Raw genomic sequence first — 18165 nt, 5'->3', positions numbered from 1 at the left:
CTGATTAGCTACTCGCATGACATGATGGAAGCTGAGTACACACATCTCTCCATAACATCACCCCTCAGGTCACATCAATTTCATCCCTTTTATTATTTATATTAAATATATTTGAATTGTTTGTTTCATGTAATGGTAAACACAGATGGTGTTTTTTCTTTTTTTTTAAATTCTGTACATCCTCATTTGACCTCAGGTAACTTTAGCTGTTGGACACCAAGTCCGTCAGTTCATTTGTTCCAACAGCTGCACGGTTTCCCTCAGATCCTCCACGACCGCGTCCACATCTGCTTTGGTCGTCCCCCTGCCCACGCTCAGCCTCAAAGCGTTGGCTGCCACCTCAGAGGGGACGCCACAGCTCAGGAGGATATGTGAAGGCCTGAGGGACGGACACATTGCAGTCCAGGGTGAGTTATGTAACTAGGGTCAATATGGTGTCTGGACAAAGGCTTAACAGGTGGATGAGGGACTCTTTTACCTGTTTCCACTGGCTGAGTGGCAGGCGGCCCCGACACTGGCCAGCAGCCTCCTACAGTTGGACAATACCCTCCAGCCTAAAGCAGGAGAGGGAGAGATTAATCATTCAGAGCCTTTGTAGTTTACAAATAGCGCCGTGCAGGTCATGAACTCCCTCTGACAAACATTGGTGTAGGGTTAGAGGACACACTGCAGGACAAAACAGACATAGGACAGAGACGGAAGAGTCGTGACATCACCTTGTAATGTTGGGCCCAGGATAGACATATTACATGTGTTGGGGAGGACATCAGAGCCGGGGAAGTGGCTGTTGAAGTGGATCCTGTCTCTGAAGACGGCCTGAAAACAGCATCATCATCATCATCATCATCATCATCATCAAACCACTGACTAATGTTAGCGAAGATTTTCCATTTTTTCTCCTTCCAGTCTTTTTTATTAAGGTTCTGATGTCTAACAACCAACTGCCTTAATGAAACACGCACAAACAAACAGCAGGTTCGATACGACTCCACCTATACACAGTGAAAACAAACTACTGCAGTGAAGTGATTAGTGATGGTGGCTTCAGTCAGAACAATAATCGTTATTTAGACAGAGGAGAGTTCAGCTTGTAGGGATCCACTTGCCACATCTCGCAATAATACTAAATACCATTGTCATGTAGGGTAGAGGTCAGTATTTATAGCTGTGCTTCCTGAAGAAGCATCAGTGGAAATCCTGAATGTGAGGATTGCTAAATATAATTGTAATTTGCTAAATATAACAGTATTGTAGTTGGTTGTTATTTTTTCTCACTGTCCTGTATAAATCACAGATCAGGGTGAGCACTTCATCTTTCATGTCTCTTCAGAACCTCTGTGTTCTTGTACATTTCCATAACATCTGTACCTATTTGTTAATTACATTTTATCCACTGAGAATGAGTTGGAGCCCCACTTTCTCCTCGGGAGCAGTGTATAGAACAGCCTGTGTCATCAGTGCTACAGCTAACAAGAGTATTGCCTTCTATACACTGATCACTATCAACCTGCTGTTGACAAAAAGTCTGATAAACACAAGTAATAAATCTATTTGTCCTGTCGCGTTTGGAGGGCAGATGGTGTACTTGGCAGGAAAAATGAGTGTGTTGTGGAAAATATCAACTTTATTGAGTTAAGAAAAGATCCCATGAGCCTCAGTCATGCTATTTGAAATAACCCTAATCACATCACGCTAAATTGAGAACATGATCATTTAACTAACACTTAACTAAAGCCAAACTTACCCGTAGTCGCTCCTCCAAGTAAAGCTTGGTTCTTCGCATATGACCCTCATAGTCTGACAGATTAGAGGAGACCAGCTCTGCTGCCTACAGTAACAGATACATAACACATCAGTCTCTATAAAAATGACAGGTGGTGTAACTCTTTTAGCATTTTAAATTCCTCTTTAGCAAGGACTTTGTTAGATATTCTGGATTTGGGCCACATACTGTAAATAAGAAGGCAGGACACGGCTTGGAACACAAACAAAAACCAAACTGGAAAAAGTCTGGTGTCAATAGAAGTGTATCATTTCTTCCTGTTTAACACTGGTGCTGTGAGAAAGTGGCAAAGTTCAGTCCTTCAGCTGTAACACATCACCACATCAGTGTGTGCTACTGATTAAGCTCCTACACTACTGGAACTACAAGCACTTCTAAAAGTAGAGGCTGTAAAAAGTCTCTTGGACTCTATGGAGCGACTGCTCACAGGACCAGAACAGAGCTGCAGAAGATCTTGACCAAAGTGAATTTATTAGACTTTTTCTTATTTATAAGACTTCACTGACTAACTGCACTGTTTCCATGTAGATAGGACAAAAGCAACTACAAAGCAACTACAAAGCAACTACAAAGCAAAACAAAGCGGCCTTGAAACCTTTTTTTTTTAAAAAGGTTTTTATGAATTTCATTCTGTGATCTATTTAGTGGCTGCAATTAACAAGGTGATGAACAAGTGGTACCAAAATTCTAATTACAGACAGGAAGTAAATAGTTTTCCATTATGTTTGAGGTATAACTGCTGTATGGACCTGTGTGTGTCCTTCTACAGTACCAGCCTCTCTTAGGAAGACATTGATTTCCACTCACATATTCCTTGTACTTAAAAAATATCTCCAGTAAAAACACATCTATATATATAGAGCAGGAGAATTACTGTACCTTTCCCAGACCAGCGATCATTGGTGTGTTTTCAGTGCTGTAAGATTAAGGAGGAAAGACATTAGATCTCAGTATTTAGATGTGCAACTCAGTGATCATCATGACCATTGTTTCATGCAGATATAGTAACTGATTCATAGTTCATCAGTAAGACAATGCTGCACTTCACCCCGGTCTGAAGTTCCTCTCCTGTCCTCCCCCAAACAACATCGGATAAAGTGGCGTTCTCGTTTGAGGACCGTTCACATACAGTGCACCGATCCGAGGGGCGTAGAACTAGTAATGTAACAAACAACATCAATAAAATGTTTCCCTGTCTTCTATCTTATGCTGAAAATCACTTATACAACAGTTGTCTAACCTTGTGACCCACTATGGTGAGGTAATCCACTCCCAGCTCACAGGCGTCTACTCTGATTTTCCCCAGAGCCTGGGCAGCGTCAGTGTGGAGCAGGATCCTGAGCCGCCGCTGCTGCTTGTTGAGAGATTTTATTCTCTGGCAGATCTCTTGGACTGGCTGACAAAAGGAAGGCATGTTGTTTTCAAATTGAAAGTGCATCTACAAATGTATATTTTACAGACAATACAATAAAAGTTAGAGTGAGTAAATGTAATTGTAACTAGCTGTAAGACTCCACAACAAGAGCTGTTCTCAGCACAAAATATAATTGGAATGCGTATATATTTTTCTTCATTATTTTTCTTCTAATATGATCATACTCTATTACAAATACTGCTTTCTTTTCTTCTGCTGTTGCTATTTATTATCTGTGCTAAACATTTCTTCACTGTTCCCTGCTGCTGCAACCCTGTAAATTTCCCATTTGTGGGACGAATAACAGATTATCTTATTCTCTTCATGAGCATCAGTTTCTCTGTCAAAAACAGAAGGACTGTGATATTCCAGCATATTTACAATGATGATAAACAGAATTTCTGAAGTATCTGCACTGTGAATAGATGAACAGGTGAACAGAGAGGAGGCAGTCAGGTCTCTGTGCCTCTGTCTACTCTTACCATGATGACTCCTGTCTCATTGTTGGCCAGCATGATGGAGATGAGACAAGTGTTGGGACGCACTGCAGCGACGACATCCTCCACCTCTATGCGGGCCGTCGTCCTCGACACAGGCACAACTGTAACATCTGAGACAAAGAAACAGAACTTATTTATTTGTTGTTGTTTTTTTTAAGTCATGAATTCATTAAGAAATGAAACATCTTCCCCTCCTACCTGCCTTTCCCTCTCTCTGCAGGTGCTCAGCCACCAGTTTGACTGAGTCATGCTCCACATTAGAGATGATGATGTGAGGGCGGCCGGTGCATCCGTTGTGTTGACTTTCACCCTGATCTGCAGCCCTGCAGTTTCTCCTGAAGTGCTCTACGGCAGTGTGGAGCACCAGGTTATTGGCCTGAAAGAAGATGAGCCACACATGGATGAATTATACTTAATTATACTTTTAGAAAAAAGAAAATACATCTGTATAACATACCTCTGTTCCACCTGAGGTAAAGATAATGTCTTCTGCTTTCCCTCCTACCATTCTTGCCACATTCTCTCTGGACTCATTAATGATTGCCTTGGCCTTGGCACCTTAAGACAACACAATGTTTTTTATGTAAATGCAAGTTTGCACAACGCAGACACATCATGGGCTGGGTAAAAAAGATGGACAAAATAATTTTCAATGAGCACTTGCAGAAGGCAAACTGGGGTAAAAAAGACTCCGGCTCTGTGTTTCCCACTCCTAATGAGATTTTGATGCAGGGTTCAAGTGTTGTTCACCTGCAATATAGTTGCTACTCGGGTTTCCCCAGGCTTCCTGCAGGGCTTCAGTAATGGCCTGGATCACTTCTGGTTCCAGTGGAGTAGTGGCATTGTAATCCATGTAGATCCTATCTTGCATTAAGCACATTGGGAAAAAAAAGCTTTCTCATCACATTTCATGTAATAAGTTATTAACAATCCTCAAATCTAATTTAACATTCACTGAAATTACGACATAATTGTGTTATGATTGAATGACAAACTGATACATTGTGAATGACCAAAATCAGACCCACCTGTCAAGATTCATCTCTGTAAAATGATGAAAGGACTGGTCAGTGAAGGTGTGACCCGTCACCAAGGCGATGTCATCCATTTGTTTGGCCATATTCCTGAGGGGAAATAGGAAACTTAGCAGGACATCTGAAGATTCATTCATGCAGGTATTTACAATAACAAGTAAATCGTTTGCACTTGTTATAAAGCACTGTAAACAACAACAACTAATCATTGCTTATTAACCCTCTTTTAATTAGTATCGGTTTCATTCATTTGGACAGCAAATTTCAAGTCTTTTTTTGAAAGTCTCATATTCTCAGTCACATCACAACCCTATCGGATGTTTGCTAAAGGTGGTAGGCTATGTCATCCAAAACAATTCATAGACATTTCAAAAGCAGCTTCTGGCCAGTGCTATCCAAATAAAAAGTTGTTTTTTGCGATCAAGTAATAAAAAGTATAGATGCTTTGTCACCATGAGTCACACATTACATTATGATGATGACTGAGATAAAATTATATTTCTGTGAAAAACTCAATTAAAACAAAAGATTTTATCCAGTTTACTGTCATAAGCACTGTTGGTCATAGCATAATTATGTCTGACCGATTAATAACTGAATGGGTCATTTTCCCTGTGATGCTCTAATGAGAGAATCATCTGATCTGTTTTGATCAATAAGCCATTTTGTTTTGTCGAGAACTGTCTCTTGCACACAAAATAAAACAATGCAATCATCTTAAACATAGTAGAAATTCTGCTCTGTTATGAATGACAAACTAATGGACTCTATGCACAGCTCCACTACTTCCTGAACTTAATGCTGCTCCTTTGTTTCCTGTCTTACATTATTGGACAAATTGATTAATCCAGACACACCTGGATTAATCAGTTTGTCCAATAATGTAAGACAGGAAACAAGGGAGCAGCATTCAGGAAGAAGTGGAGCTGTGCATAGAGACCATTGTTCACAGATTTGTGCTTAATGTTTTGAAACGTTATGTTCTCATTTGATGAATGAGAAAAACGTGTGGACAGTGTTAGAGCCAGTGTTACACAGAGCAGGCACACGGTAGGTGTAAATTGAGGAGAAATTAGACTCAATGATGTGTCACATACTGATTATGGTCGTTATAACGTTATAATAAAACGCCTGCTGGGTGTCTCACTGAGGCCACAGAGGTCTGACTCTCACTCCTGGTCCACATTCAGCGTTAACGTGGCCAAATGTGTAACTTTACAGTGTTTCTCTCAATCCTCTCTGTCAGTATGTGACATGTATTCACTGATACCGACTTTTATTCACGACAAACTCCTGTATCACCCAGCTTCGCCATACCAGCTTCAGCCTGTCAGTCCCAGATGACGTGTGCCAGGCTAACGCTAACTCACAGAGAGCAGCAGCTAAAGCAGCTAGCTAACACACACACATCCTCATTTACTCTTACAACTGATGTTAATCTGCTGCTGAGCTCTAAAAATGAAACCAGGTCCCTTCTCGTCGCATGAACTGCTCGGTTGAATGTCATGTCTTCGTGTCTGACCTTGTGAGGTGATGTGAAGATGTGCAGAGTAGATTTACTACAGTCTGTGTCAATCATCAGCTAGCTAACACCGGCTGTGTGTATGGTGTATGTGTGTGTGGATGAGACTGCTGCCGGATGTCTTAAAGGGACAGCGGCGAATAAACGCCCCAAACCATCCACACACCTGATAATGTCAAGTCTTTTACACACACAAACTGTGCTTTATTATATGAAATATATATTTATACCAGAGAATTTATAATATTGTAGACTGGCTCTGTTTATACTTTGAATTAACTTCTAAGTGACGGGGACAAAGATGATAAATACTTAGAACAGAAGAAAGGTAGCCTAAAACAATAACATGCGGACGTCAATGTTGGGACTCAGATAGATAGATAGATAGATAGATAGATAGATAGATAGATAGATAGATAGATAGATAGATAGATAGATAGATAGGCTAATTTATATCCTAGGAGAAATTCAGTTTGTCCAACATGTCCCTGATCATGCATACAGTAGCCTAATGATAATAGGCCTAAGCTAGTTAGTTATAATTCAGTGAGTCCATTCTTAGCCCAAAATGAGTACAACTTGTACAATCGCTTATGCAGCATAAAAATGAGGAGTCGTTTTTTGTGTTGCATAATTTTCATGTTTATTTAATATATGACAATGTGTTAAGTGTACACAAACATTTGACGCTAAACTCCAACACTCAGAGACAATGACTGAACTACTGCCCATTTAAGGTTTTGTAAATGGGTGCAACTTTATAATACAATGTTCACAGCAATCATGTTTATGTACAATGCAAAATAACTTGATAGTGCGAGAAAAACAAATTAGATGTGGAAGCACAAAAATGCAAATGATATTCCTTCAAAAAGGGAGGGATTAGAAAAAGTAGATTTTGTGAAGGCTGTCAGAGCATGATGGTGAAGGTAGATACTGAAATCAGAGTGAGAGTGTGACAGTAAGGTAACCTACAGCATTACTCTGTACAAGATGCAATTCCTAACAGGGCCATGATGAACGTATTACATCCCCCCACACATCAGTGGACAGATAATTACAGGCGTGTCCTATATAGTTCCTTGATAATAACCTAACTACAATCAATAAGGAACCAGACTGTGAATCCAGAACACAAGTCAACACAACCACTCCAGCAGAATAAGTATTTTCAAATATTGATGTACATTCAGTGTGATTTCTTTTTTTGTGTGTGTGACTGCACCAACAAAACTTTGGTTGGCTTAAATGTGATGCACATTAAAAAGGCCCAATGAAAACAGGAGGAACAATCTCAACATTGAGATCAGACTGGAGTTCACATTTTAAATTTGGGTTGGTAGAGGAAACCAGACAGAAATGAGTGCTTGAGACAGTGTAATGTACAGTGCAGCAGGGATTCGCTCAGTCATGATGCTTTAGCTGGAAAAAATACAACCGTAGTCTCTGCCAAGAAAGTCTGTGATAGACTTTGATCACAACATTGATCTGCCAATACAACAAACAAAAGATGAACAGACATTTGACTGTTTGATTAACTCACAACTACCTACTGACACTTGTATACATATGTAGGATTGTAAAATGTTTTGACTGAATAACTTTCAAGGTATGTCCATAACACACATAATACTTTCCAGTCTCAGTAGATTAAAGTATTGTCTGCATTAGAAGCAAATACAAACATATTGAGCTGGCACAGAAAACAACAATATTTTTGAAGTCTTTTGTCAAGGTTAAATGCTTTAAGATGCAGTCTTCATAAGTAGCTCACATGTCCCCTCTGTCATGGATCATGCTCTACAGGCTGGCTGACCTGAGGCATGCTCATTGATCACTCTGAAATGCGGATGAAACCGCACAGCAGCATCCTTTGATCAGATGAAAAAGATGGAAAAAATAACGGTAGAGGACAGTTGAACTTTGAAACTGTTAGCAGCATTGATTTTTTTTCTATTCAAAGCATGATTGTTTAACATATATAATAAACATGCCCGTTGACAATCCCTACGTAAAAGCTTTTTAAATAAATAAAATTAAAATCACAAGTATAATGTGTGTTATGGAAATTTCCATATTACATGCCATTTGATTGCCATATTATATCTAACATTTAACTGCAAAAGAGAGAAGTTTTGAATATGTAAGTGATGATGATGATGATGATAAAAAGCAGGAAAGTGATGATATTATCTGCAGACACTTCCAGAACAGTATTATAGCAGCATGAAGGATGTAGTTTCAAAGCAACTGGTGCAGAGGCACACTATACAGTATGCCCATACAGTATGACTGAAAAGAGAGGCACTACATTTAATCAATATACATTTCATTCAGACAGTTTCTCATCCTGGACTGTGAGGAACAGTTTCTACTTTTGACCATTTAACAAAGTAGCTTTGTGCAGCTGTGAATGGACAGACCACCTTAGTGTTCTCTACCTTGTACATTGATCTGGTCAGACGTGTGTTAGTCGGTCAGGGGTAACCTAATCATAAAGGGGATTATTACTCAGGCAATCAGGTAAAGAAACTGGCCAATCATTAAGTTAATAAATAGTCGCAATAGCATTAATTGCATGGGGATCAGGTCGTATTATTCAAACATTTAAGGAACTTATATTAAAAAGTGCAGTGTGCAGAAATTGCACGGTACTACTGCTTTAGAAATATAAATGTCTTTGTAAATAAATACATGCAGAAATAAATAATAAAGCTGTTAAATATCTAAATATATCACATTTCAAAACAAAATTCAGGTAGAGAATGAGATTAAATCGGGAGGATTAATGGGATGATATTTGATTACTAAACATGTGAATGTGGATGCCCACAGTGCTTTAGCTACAAGAAGCTAAAACGACATGGATTTATCAAAATGCCACAAGAACATGAAGTCTACTGTATGTTGCTATGCCATTCCCTTGCCAGGCCATGTGTGCTAAAGTTTCTAAGTACAGTAGTTTTAGAGACAGGAGGCAGATTACTCAAAAGTCAGGAGTCAAGGACCGGAAAGAAGAGAGAAATATTCTGAAGAGTTACACTCAACTGTCTTTTTTTTCTTTTTCTTTTAGCGTGTGTTTTTTTTTTAGCTGTATGTTGTATGCAAACCAGTTTAGACACTGTATATATAGCTGTAGAGCAGAGTAGAGAAGAACCTGCATGTTTGCTTATTTACTGATGCAAATGCAGCAATGTGATCCTCACTGACATGGCAGCTTTAAGTTAAGATAAATGTCACTGCATTTTTTTAAGGGAGTAAATGTATAAGGCTTGATGTGTCACTGACAACAACTACAGTACATTACCATACGTATGTAATCTGAGATAAGAAACTGTTGCTACTTGCTCCATTTTCTTCACCCGTCCAGCTATGAATAAACTCCAGTACAGTACAGTGACAGCTTTTGAAGAGGTTCTTCAGACTACGAGACTCACACTGCAGCAAAGGCCTGACACAAAATGGGCGCTTTAGGTGCCGAGGACACTAGTGATAAACTGAGAACGTACAGGGGGAGAGATGGTTGTTGGTGATGGTGGTGGTGGGGATGGGGCTCAGCACAGGGGGGAGGGATAAGGACAAGGATCTATGTACATAGAAGTCTTTGCGTTCATCCTTCTCTTGTGAACTTTGTTCAGGGCGTTGTCTCACATCCTCATCTGTCCGGCTCGTCTTCTCGACAGCTTCGACCTGAGAGGCAGATGACATGGACATGATGCATGTCAAATATACGGCTTTTCAATTTCATCTACAGGGAGAGGATTTGGTATTTTTGTACCTGATAGTTCCTGCAAGGAGAGGATTAAATGCATACAGCCAGTCATGCATCTCTTTGTCATTAGTGGCTTGAAGCAATATTCCACGATGCTCTGTACACACAGCAAATGTGTTTGGGGTCTGTTGAGAAAGACAGAAACAGTGAAAGATGGTTAAGGAACAAAAGAGCAGACAGAGGAGATTTGGGGGTTGGTAGACCGCCTACTGTACCTTCAGCATTGCCTGCTGGTCCTCGCTGTACTCCACCTGGGCTGAGGACAGGTTGAGAATAGCTCGCTCCACAGTGTCTCTCTCTGTGTTGTAGATGTAGACGTACGGCCGCCGCACCACAACGTAGCGCTTCACCCATCCGTTAGTGTGTGGCTCTAAGAAATGTATGTAACCCTTCTTTGACACAATGGGGCTGAGAAAGAGAGATCACATATTACCACATGTCGTAATACAACCAAGAGGTTGTCTACGCAACATTTGTTGGGGTGGCTGTATCAGACTCACCTGACTCTGATCTCCTGGATGTCCGGTACAAATTTGCGGGAGCGAGGTTTGGTGTCAGAGGGTCCATTCAGGGACTTCTTGGCCTCCGCGTCCTGCTGCGTGTCAGGACCGGGACTGACGGCACGAGAGCGAGGCATAGGTGGTCTGCAGCACAAAAAGAAGATATTTAACAAACCAGAACCAGTGCAGTGCTAAACATTATATTCAAAAGAAAGAAACACTGCCTCATTTAAAAGGCAACCATGGCTACTGAGTGTACCAAATGATACAAGTATGACTCTACGAACGCGTCTTAAGACTTACCTGAGTTCAGTGTTGCCGTAGCAACCTTCAACCAGCGAAGGGCATGTTGAGGAGGGTGTGATTGTGTTGAGAGCAGAGATTGAAGTGGAGTCTCGTAGTGTTGTGACAGACATCTCTGAGATCTGCAACGCCGAAAACACATAAGACACATCAATTACTGAGAACAGACACCAATCACGTCATCTTCATTTAAATATCTATATGTTTACATGGGAATCTATGGCACTACCTTGCTTTCACTGGCGCTGACACACACATGTCCGTATTCTCTGTTGAAGGAGTGTGTGAGCAGCCTCAAACACTGAAAAGGACAGAGAGCTTAAAATGTCTGTTTGTGACTGTATGGTCTCATACACTTTACTCCGTCATGTCAAAGATCAGAGCTCAAGTTGAACCTGAAATTCACAGATTAATTATGGCTGACCTTGGCGGCGAGCTCCCTCTGCCTCTCCGTGGTGATTTCGGAGCTGGAGCTGCTGACCTCCTGGTCGACCCCGGGCGGCTGAGGAGACTCACTCAGCTCCTCAGTGACACAGGACTGCAGGGAGTCCTGGCCCATGAGCAGGGTAGACTCCAGTTTCTCTCTCAACAAGAGGTAATGTTTGGTTTTCTCCACCTGGGAGAACGAAGAAAAACATCACACTCACTGACTACAGACAATGCTGTCACAATGTTTGGAAATAACAGAGAAAACTGTGTCTTAGACATTGATTAAAGGTAATTAAGGGTCCTTTTCACCAGTTTTTCCAATGACCAAATCTTGATTCATTTCGATGTTGTAAGAGGGTTAATCATGACATGAGGTTTTGAGTGACGGTTTCCATATTCTATTTAAAGTTACTACGGTAAAAGAAAAGTAACTAATGCTCTCACGTCTTGAAGGAGACTGAGTTTCTCCAACTCCCACTGGTGGTCCAGAATGAGGCTGTCACTGCGAGGCCTCCACCCAGCCAGGTTCTCCTCCCCACGGACGTAGGCCACTGAGGTGTCCAGCACCCGCCTGCGTCTCCTCTGCATACCTGGGGAGGGAAAGATGCAGGTTCAGAAAAGCTGCAGAGCTGAAGAGTTTAAAGCAGAACAACAACTGAGTCTCAAGTCTCACCTGGGCTTCCTGCATCTGCCAGGTTACATAAGCTGACCTCATAAACTCCAGTCACTCGGTTTCTAAAGAAACAAACAAAAAAACAAATCAAAACAGAAAAATCGACTGAGTGTACACACAAAACTACAAAATGTCCTTTGTTGGTTCAAATTTCAAACTCACCCATCTGCTGCTCTCAGGCTTCCAGTCCCAAAAAGGTTGCGAATGGAGCGGGTGGCCGAGAGCTTTGTGTCTCGTGAGTAAAACACCATGCAGATATCTTTGGTTATGACTGCGGGCTGCGTGCAGTTTTCCATCTGTCAGTGAAAGAAGTGGAAGATTTGTGAACATTGTTTCTCTGGAGTAATTTATACATGACCTCTGCTACTGAAATGAATGACTTTACCTCCAAATAGGCTGATAGGGTCATGTAGATTTTCTCCCCATATGGAGTGACTCGGTTTAGTAGCAGAGAGTTGTGCATGGAGCTGTCCCAAGCTGTCTCAAAGCGGTAGAAGGTCCTGAGGTGATTTGTTAAACAAGAAGCCAGGACAGTGAACCAGCAGTCAACATTGAAGCCATAAAAAAAACCTCAATTCAACATATTACGGTTTGACAACCTAACAACAGAGACTTTAACATGAAATCAGGATACACTTGAATAATTAAAAAATACTTCACATATGAAAAGATGTGCACTAAGAGTTTATAATCTGACACACTGAGAACATAATATTATGATTTACTGTTGGCATTGTACAGTATTAAACATAATGTGATTATTCTCAGTATTTAAAAGCTTTAATGGAAACGTTTTGCATGCAACAGGCTGAGCTGACGTTCTGCCTTGTACAAAACACCATAGAAAAGCAAAGAGAGCTGAGATGACTTTTAATACATTCAAAAAGGGAGGGGAGGATGAGAGACAGCCAGAAGAAATGAGGGACAGGGCAGTGAAATACCTATGGTCAACTCCCAAGGAAATGCTGTGAGAAAGAAGAAATCGGCAAAAGAATAGAAAGTGAGAGTCAGGAAGTATGTTGTGGTTTTGCGCTTGTGTGGCTGGGATGGTGTTTGTCTTTTTCCACACTGTTATCTCATTATGTAAACACTGTCATGAACAGTGCATCTCACCCATAAGAGACCAGTTGAGAAATCCTGTGGAAGGTGCTGCTTGACTTGATGCAACCGCTCATCCTGCTCTACCATTGAAAAGGTCAAATAACAGCACAAAAACAATACTGCTCTCTGTTACGCCTCTGATTTACTCCATACGATATATAATGTACATGATTTTCCCTATTTCCCCCAAGAGGGAACAATCACACACTGTAACCGGTTGTTCCTCTGGCCTTTGGCCCTGTACGGCCTTAAATCTAAAAAAGATAATCCAAGCAAGAATTGTAAAAGGAAACTAATGTTTCTGTGAGCCATAAAAACATGTTGAATGGACTCTTCATGAGGTTCAGATGTTGGCCCCAAACTGGCCTTGGACTGAAGTGACCTTGTGGGAAAGTGGACATTGTGTCACCCTGAAGAAAGCAAACAGACTGTTGTAAAGAGAACTGACTGCTTCTCTGTCAGAGTTGTGGCGACTCCGTGCTGAAATGGCCTGTTTTGGAGTATTTAACAAGTGCAGTAACACACACAGGCGCACACGCACTGCTTTCCCAGTAGTAGAAAACTGGTCACTTACACTACAAGGAAGCAATTTCCTCCTCGCACTACACCAACATGTGCTTCTCTACATTTTACTACCTCCTAAAAATGCAGGAGCCAGGATTGAAGTCATGCTGCTGGCGTTACATGTGAGGAACCATTTGTTTCTGGTGTCTGGCAGAGTTTCACTGAGGTACAAGCAGGATTTAAAAATATTCACAACATTGCAGTGATTTTGGGCAAAGTGCTACTGGTGAGGTAATGGCTCACTAGATTACATTTTAATGGCTGCATTTGAATATTGTGCCAGAGTGGGTACTGTAAATGATGTGATCCATATTACAGCACTTGAGTAATAGTGGATGACTTGTGTTCCTGTTACTACTCTGTAGCTGTGATGGGAAGCACTCTCTGGCCCTCAGTATTAGAGGTAACTAAGAAAATCATATCCATGGATTCAAAATATTGCTTCACAGCAAAGTCAACATTATGAAAATAATAAACAGAGTGAAGGGAGCAAAGGGGAAGATTACAGCTTTTTCCAAATGTTGAGAATGTTCTTGCTAAATACAGGATGATTTTCTTAGCTTTTGTTGTTTCAACTAACTGTTGTTAAAATGGATCACTACCGCCCTCTACTGGCACGTCATACTAATATATCTTACTCGCACTGAAATCTTACAAGTTCCAGATATAAGTGCAATCATGTTGGGTGTGACTTTTTGCCTTTTAAATTTAATTTGTTAATAAATTTGCATCAGTAAACAATCATGTGGCAGACAGAGTACAAAGACAGTAGTGATACCGTACTAATGTAGGCAACATTTTAAAGGTCCCATGTTGTACTTGTTACCACTGCTTGAGCTGAAGTTTTGATATCCATAGGAGGAGAGGTGTGTTGTGTGGTTTTAAGCACCAAAAACATCTTGAAAAAGTTTTACTCCCTCCTCTCTCAAGCCTCTCTCTGGAGCTTACAATAAGTAACAAAAGGTCAGTGTAAAAAAAGACAAAAAGATAGACTTCTCGTCTGATTAGCTGACTGTTTTTCAGAGCAGTCAAATAACAATATGGCAGATTTGAGGTAAAACACTCAATGAATTCTGTGAGGCTTGACAATGGGTTTGGATGGGACAGGTCGTGGGCCATGGCTGAGGGCAGATGGTCACTGCTTTGTTGTGACATCACAGAGTTACAGAAGTCCTAACTGCTTGTTTTGTTTTAAGATAATAGTTCCTGAATACAGGCTTGGTGTGTTTGCCTGTGGACCAAGTCTTACTTTCACAGTATTGATATTGAACCCACATCTGTTTTATAATGAAAAAAGACTTGGAACTCAAACCTATAGCTTAACAATATGGGACCTTTAAAATTCCTGCTTTCTGTCCTAAAGAAAAATGCAAAAGTGACCAGATATTGACTGTACACTTTCTGAAATCAGCATTATAAGATGGTTCCTGCAGCAACTGCTGAAGTGGAAACAGAGTATGATACTGGCCCCACGACACCTCCGGCAGAGACACAGCCAAGGACAGTCCACGAGAAGCACAGTGAGCCATGCAGACCCTGTCCATCATAAACGGCAGCCTGATAACAGCTCAAACACACACCCAGCGCAGCAAGAGAACCAGGGACATGCAGGAAAGTTTCCCTCACTCCTCAGGAGAGGGAGAAAACAAAGAGGCACAGATGAATTGCTGACAGTAATGGCAGAGTAGGAGAGAAGGAAACAAAATCACTGGAGGATGACTTGGAAAGACAGGGTGTAGAAGAGGACGTTAGAAAGATGAGGTGTTTGTGTAACTTAAGAGCACGAGAAGAGAGGCAAAATAATATACCTAGGCATGTCCGAATCAAGAAACTGTCTGCGAAAGCAAAAAACAACATTCCGTTAGTGGACTGGAGGGAGAAAAATGTTAGCATCCATTTACACCTTGATGTTAGTATTAGCAAGACTGAGCAGAGACCATGCTGGACCACAGCCTGGTGCTGAGCCTTAAACATAACTCTTGGCTCCAGAGGCCATGACAACACTCATGTTTAGTATTGTACTGAGGGTTCGAACCCCCTGGGATTCAGCACCATGGTCAAAGATGGGCTGGTTGAACAGGGCCACTGGTCAGAGCTGACTCAGAGCATTTGGTTGATTTAGACTGAAACTCCATAAACCAAGGTCTGGGCAATCATGTTGTTGGTGTTCTTACACTTTTGGGAGAGTGGTTGGGAAAGGGAATAAGCAATGAGCCAAAAAAAAAAAAACAGAGGGTTATAAAAATCATTAGCTAAATAGCAAAATTTCTTTAAGACTTAGTTTTCATGTGCTCAGCGTAGGTGATTAAATAATTAAGGCTAATTGACATCAACAGAAAATCTACAATATGTGTCCCTAGTATTACACAGTTAATTTACTGTAAAATACAGTACTACTCAACAGTTATTGTGGCACCACAGACTGGTGATGGTAGGTGATTTCAAATGTTAGAGAACAAACTCATCAAGAGTAGATAAACTTTTACCATACTGTAAGCCTCAAAAAGGGCTACAAGCCTTAAAAGACACATACTGCCCTCTACTGGCTGGCTGCAGAAACACTATGTGTAAATTAAATGAGATACAATAGAGATCAGAGCATGATTAGATTTTAGTCATTTTTATCTACAGATGGTTTCTTAAATAGCAAAAGTTAATCAATGGATTCAGTAAAGTGATAATGAAATGTTATATGTCCAATGCATGACAACATATTAGGTCCTTATACAGTATACAGTAGAGTACAGGGGTACAGTAGTTGGTGAGTTGGTGATCTTACACTACTTTTAGTGATACATGCTGCTGAATAAGCAAGAAAGACATGCATTTTTATTTCATATTGGGCTGCTACAGTATCAGTTCATGAAGATACAGGAAAATGAGGGTCCTTGGTGAAACTTAAAGGACCTTAAAGGTCATAAACAGGTTAGTGTCAGAGTTAGTAAATCTAATCATGATTGAGAGATGGAAGAGGTTAGGGGTGAGGTGATTAACACGGTGAAATGCAACATGTAGGTGCAACAATGACAATCAAACCACAAGAGCACAGATTAACACCAAGGAGGGTCGCACAGCCAGCAAGAGTGAATTCATAGCTACTGGTGTGGCAGATGTAGGTTTAAATAAACCAGGGGAAATCAATTTCAATTTGTTCATGGTCACTCTGGATTTTAAATGTGACCTTCTGCAGTTAGAGATAGTTAGAGAGACAGCAGATCCATGCAGGCACAGTGTTAAGGTAACAGCACAAAATAATTTGCTAGGATTTGCAATAACATTCAAGTTGTGCCTCTTCTGTCATGCTTTTTTTCTGACGAGCTGGTTCACGATGCCATGCATTTGCCCGGGTGTCGTGTTCCAGAGCATGAGCTGCCACAGCAGAAATGAAGCAATGTCAGCAGATATGACTGTAGGCAAACTGTACAGAGGTTTGCAACAGTCAAGCTGCCACAATTTAATTGTACCTTTGGACACTGAGTGTTTCTAATCTTGAATTCAAAACGTTACAATAGAAACAGTGGTGCAGTGATGTATTTCATCTGTGATGATATTGCAGCTGCATCAGATGTCTTCATTAGTACGTACCTGTCATCTTGCATGGGCCTGACATACCCAGCAGACAAAATATTGAGTGAGAGAATATTGGGGTCAATGATGGTCTCATCAGCTTCAGGGGTGTTGCGGAGACGTCCTGGGAAAGCAAAAAAAAAAAAAAAAAAAACAACAACTCAGTAACAACAGTTCAAACACATAGCTGGAGAAATATTTGGTTTTCAAGGTGACAAAAAGGCATGAAGACAAAACTTACCCACAACAAGCTCACGGACTTCTTTCCACTCCATGTCACCTCCAGATTCATGTACAATAGTAACAGTTATTCTCCTCTGAAGGCCCTACAGAGGGAGAAAAAGAGGTGTGGTTATGTTCAGTACATTTAAAATATTCCAAATATTATATTTACTCAGTGCAACTGCCATACCTGGTGCAGAAGGAATGTGCCATGGCACGGCATTCCTCCTCTATGGTCCACCACTGCAGGGATGTAGCTGAAAAACAAGTCTCACTTGAGTTATCATACAAGACAGGTTTCTGTGGTTTCCAGTAATTATCAAATGTATGTATTCATTAAATTTAATGGGAAGCTCTGCAAAATTATTCCAAGTACAGCACTAGATAATTTGTGAGGGATGACATAGGGCACTCACTCTCCATTGGCCTCCAGCTCACAGATCTCGAAGAATACCATGAGATCATATTTACAGTGGCAGGGTCCTGCCTGTGGGCGGGTCATGGTTGTCAGTTTGGTGGCAGGTACTGCGTTGAAAAAGGAGATACAGAAGGTTATCAAGGAAGACGTGGGAGGATAAAGGGAGAGCAGAATGAACAGGGAGCTGAGAACAGCTCTAATCCTACTGAGGAAAGAGAGAGGGAAGAAAATAGGAAATCAGTGATGCAGGAGGAACCACCGAGTCCTGTAGAAGGACGTCCTTTACTTTGCAGATTTATTGACAACTCTGCAGCCTTTTCTTACAAGAGATGAACGCTCTAGGGTTCACTGTGCAGTTTGAGA

At 40.9% G+C, this 18165-nt stretch overlaps 2 protein-coding genes across 34 annotated transcripts in view; both read right to left on the bottom strand.

Moving 5' to 3' along the window:
- Positions 1-69: 69 nt before the first annotated feature.
- Positions 70-6321, bottom strand: scly (selenocysteine lyase). Its single transcript, XM_085773624.1, has 13 exons — positions 6254-6321; positions 4726-4821; positions 4448-4557; positions 4155-4255; positions 3896-4073; positions 3680-3807; positions 3024-3179; positions 2832-2938; positions 2663-2699; positions 1745-1828; positions 717-816; positions 479-554; positions 70-379 (listed from the first exon to the last, which is right to left on the bottom strand). Exons 2-13 carry the CDS (start codon positions 4815-4817, stop codon positions 226-228), a joined length of 1323 nt encoding a protein of 440 aa, XP_085629750.1. The 5' UTR covers positions 4818-4821; positions 6254-6321; the 3' UTR covers positions 70-225.
- Positions 6322-6870: 549 nt separating this feature from the next.
- kif1aa (kinesin family member 1Aa) overlaps positions 6871-18165 on the bottom strand; it is a 43014-nt gene continuing 31719 nt past the window's right edge. For 12 of the 33 annotated variants that reach the window (XM_085773569.1, XM_085773572.1, XM_085773586.1 and 9 more), the window contains 16 exons: positions 17801-17909; positions 17575-17641; positions 17404-17488; positions 17181-17286; positions 15404-15430; positions 12316-12430; positions 12093-12226; positions 11931-11992; positions 11702-11847; positions 11253-11444; positions 11058-11129; positions 10829-10950; positions 10526-10669; positions 10241-10433; positions 10032-10150; positions 6871-9943 (listed from right to left, as the gene is read on the bottom strand). In XM_085773569.1, the coding sequence (XP_085629695.1) occupies positions 9901-9943; positions 10032-10150; positions 10241-10433; positions 10526-10669; positions 10829-10950; positions 11058-11129; positions 11253-11444; positions 11702-11847; positions 11931-11992; positions 12093-12226; positions 12316-12430; positions 15404-15430; positions 17181-17286; positions 17404-17488; positions 17575-17641; positions 17801-17909 (1736 nt within the window). In that variant the 3' untranslated portion in view covers positions 6871-9900. Of the gene's footprint in view, positions 9944-10031; positions 10151-10240; positions 10434-10525; positions 10670-10828; positions 10951-11057; positions 11130-11252; positions 11445-11701; positions 11848-11930; positions 11993-12092; positions 12227-12315; positions 12431-12871; positions 12896-15403; positions 15431-17180; positions 17287-17403; positions 17489-17574; positions 17642-17800; positions 17910-18165 lie in introns of all 33 variants that reach the window. The other 21 variants (XM_085773574.1, XM_085773575.1, XM_085773590.1 and 18 more) reach the window with 2 other exon arrangements.

Source organism: Trachurus japonicus, chromosome 4 (assembly GCF_045865225.1).
Source record: "Trachurus japonicus isolate A0001 chromosome 4, Traja_1.0".
Taxonomy (NCBI): Eukaryota; Metazoa; Chordata; class Actinopteri; order Carangiformes; family Carangidae; genus Trachurus; species Trachurus japonicus.
Note: the sequence above shows the minus strand (reverse complement) of the source record. Positions and strands in the feature narration are given on the sequence as shown.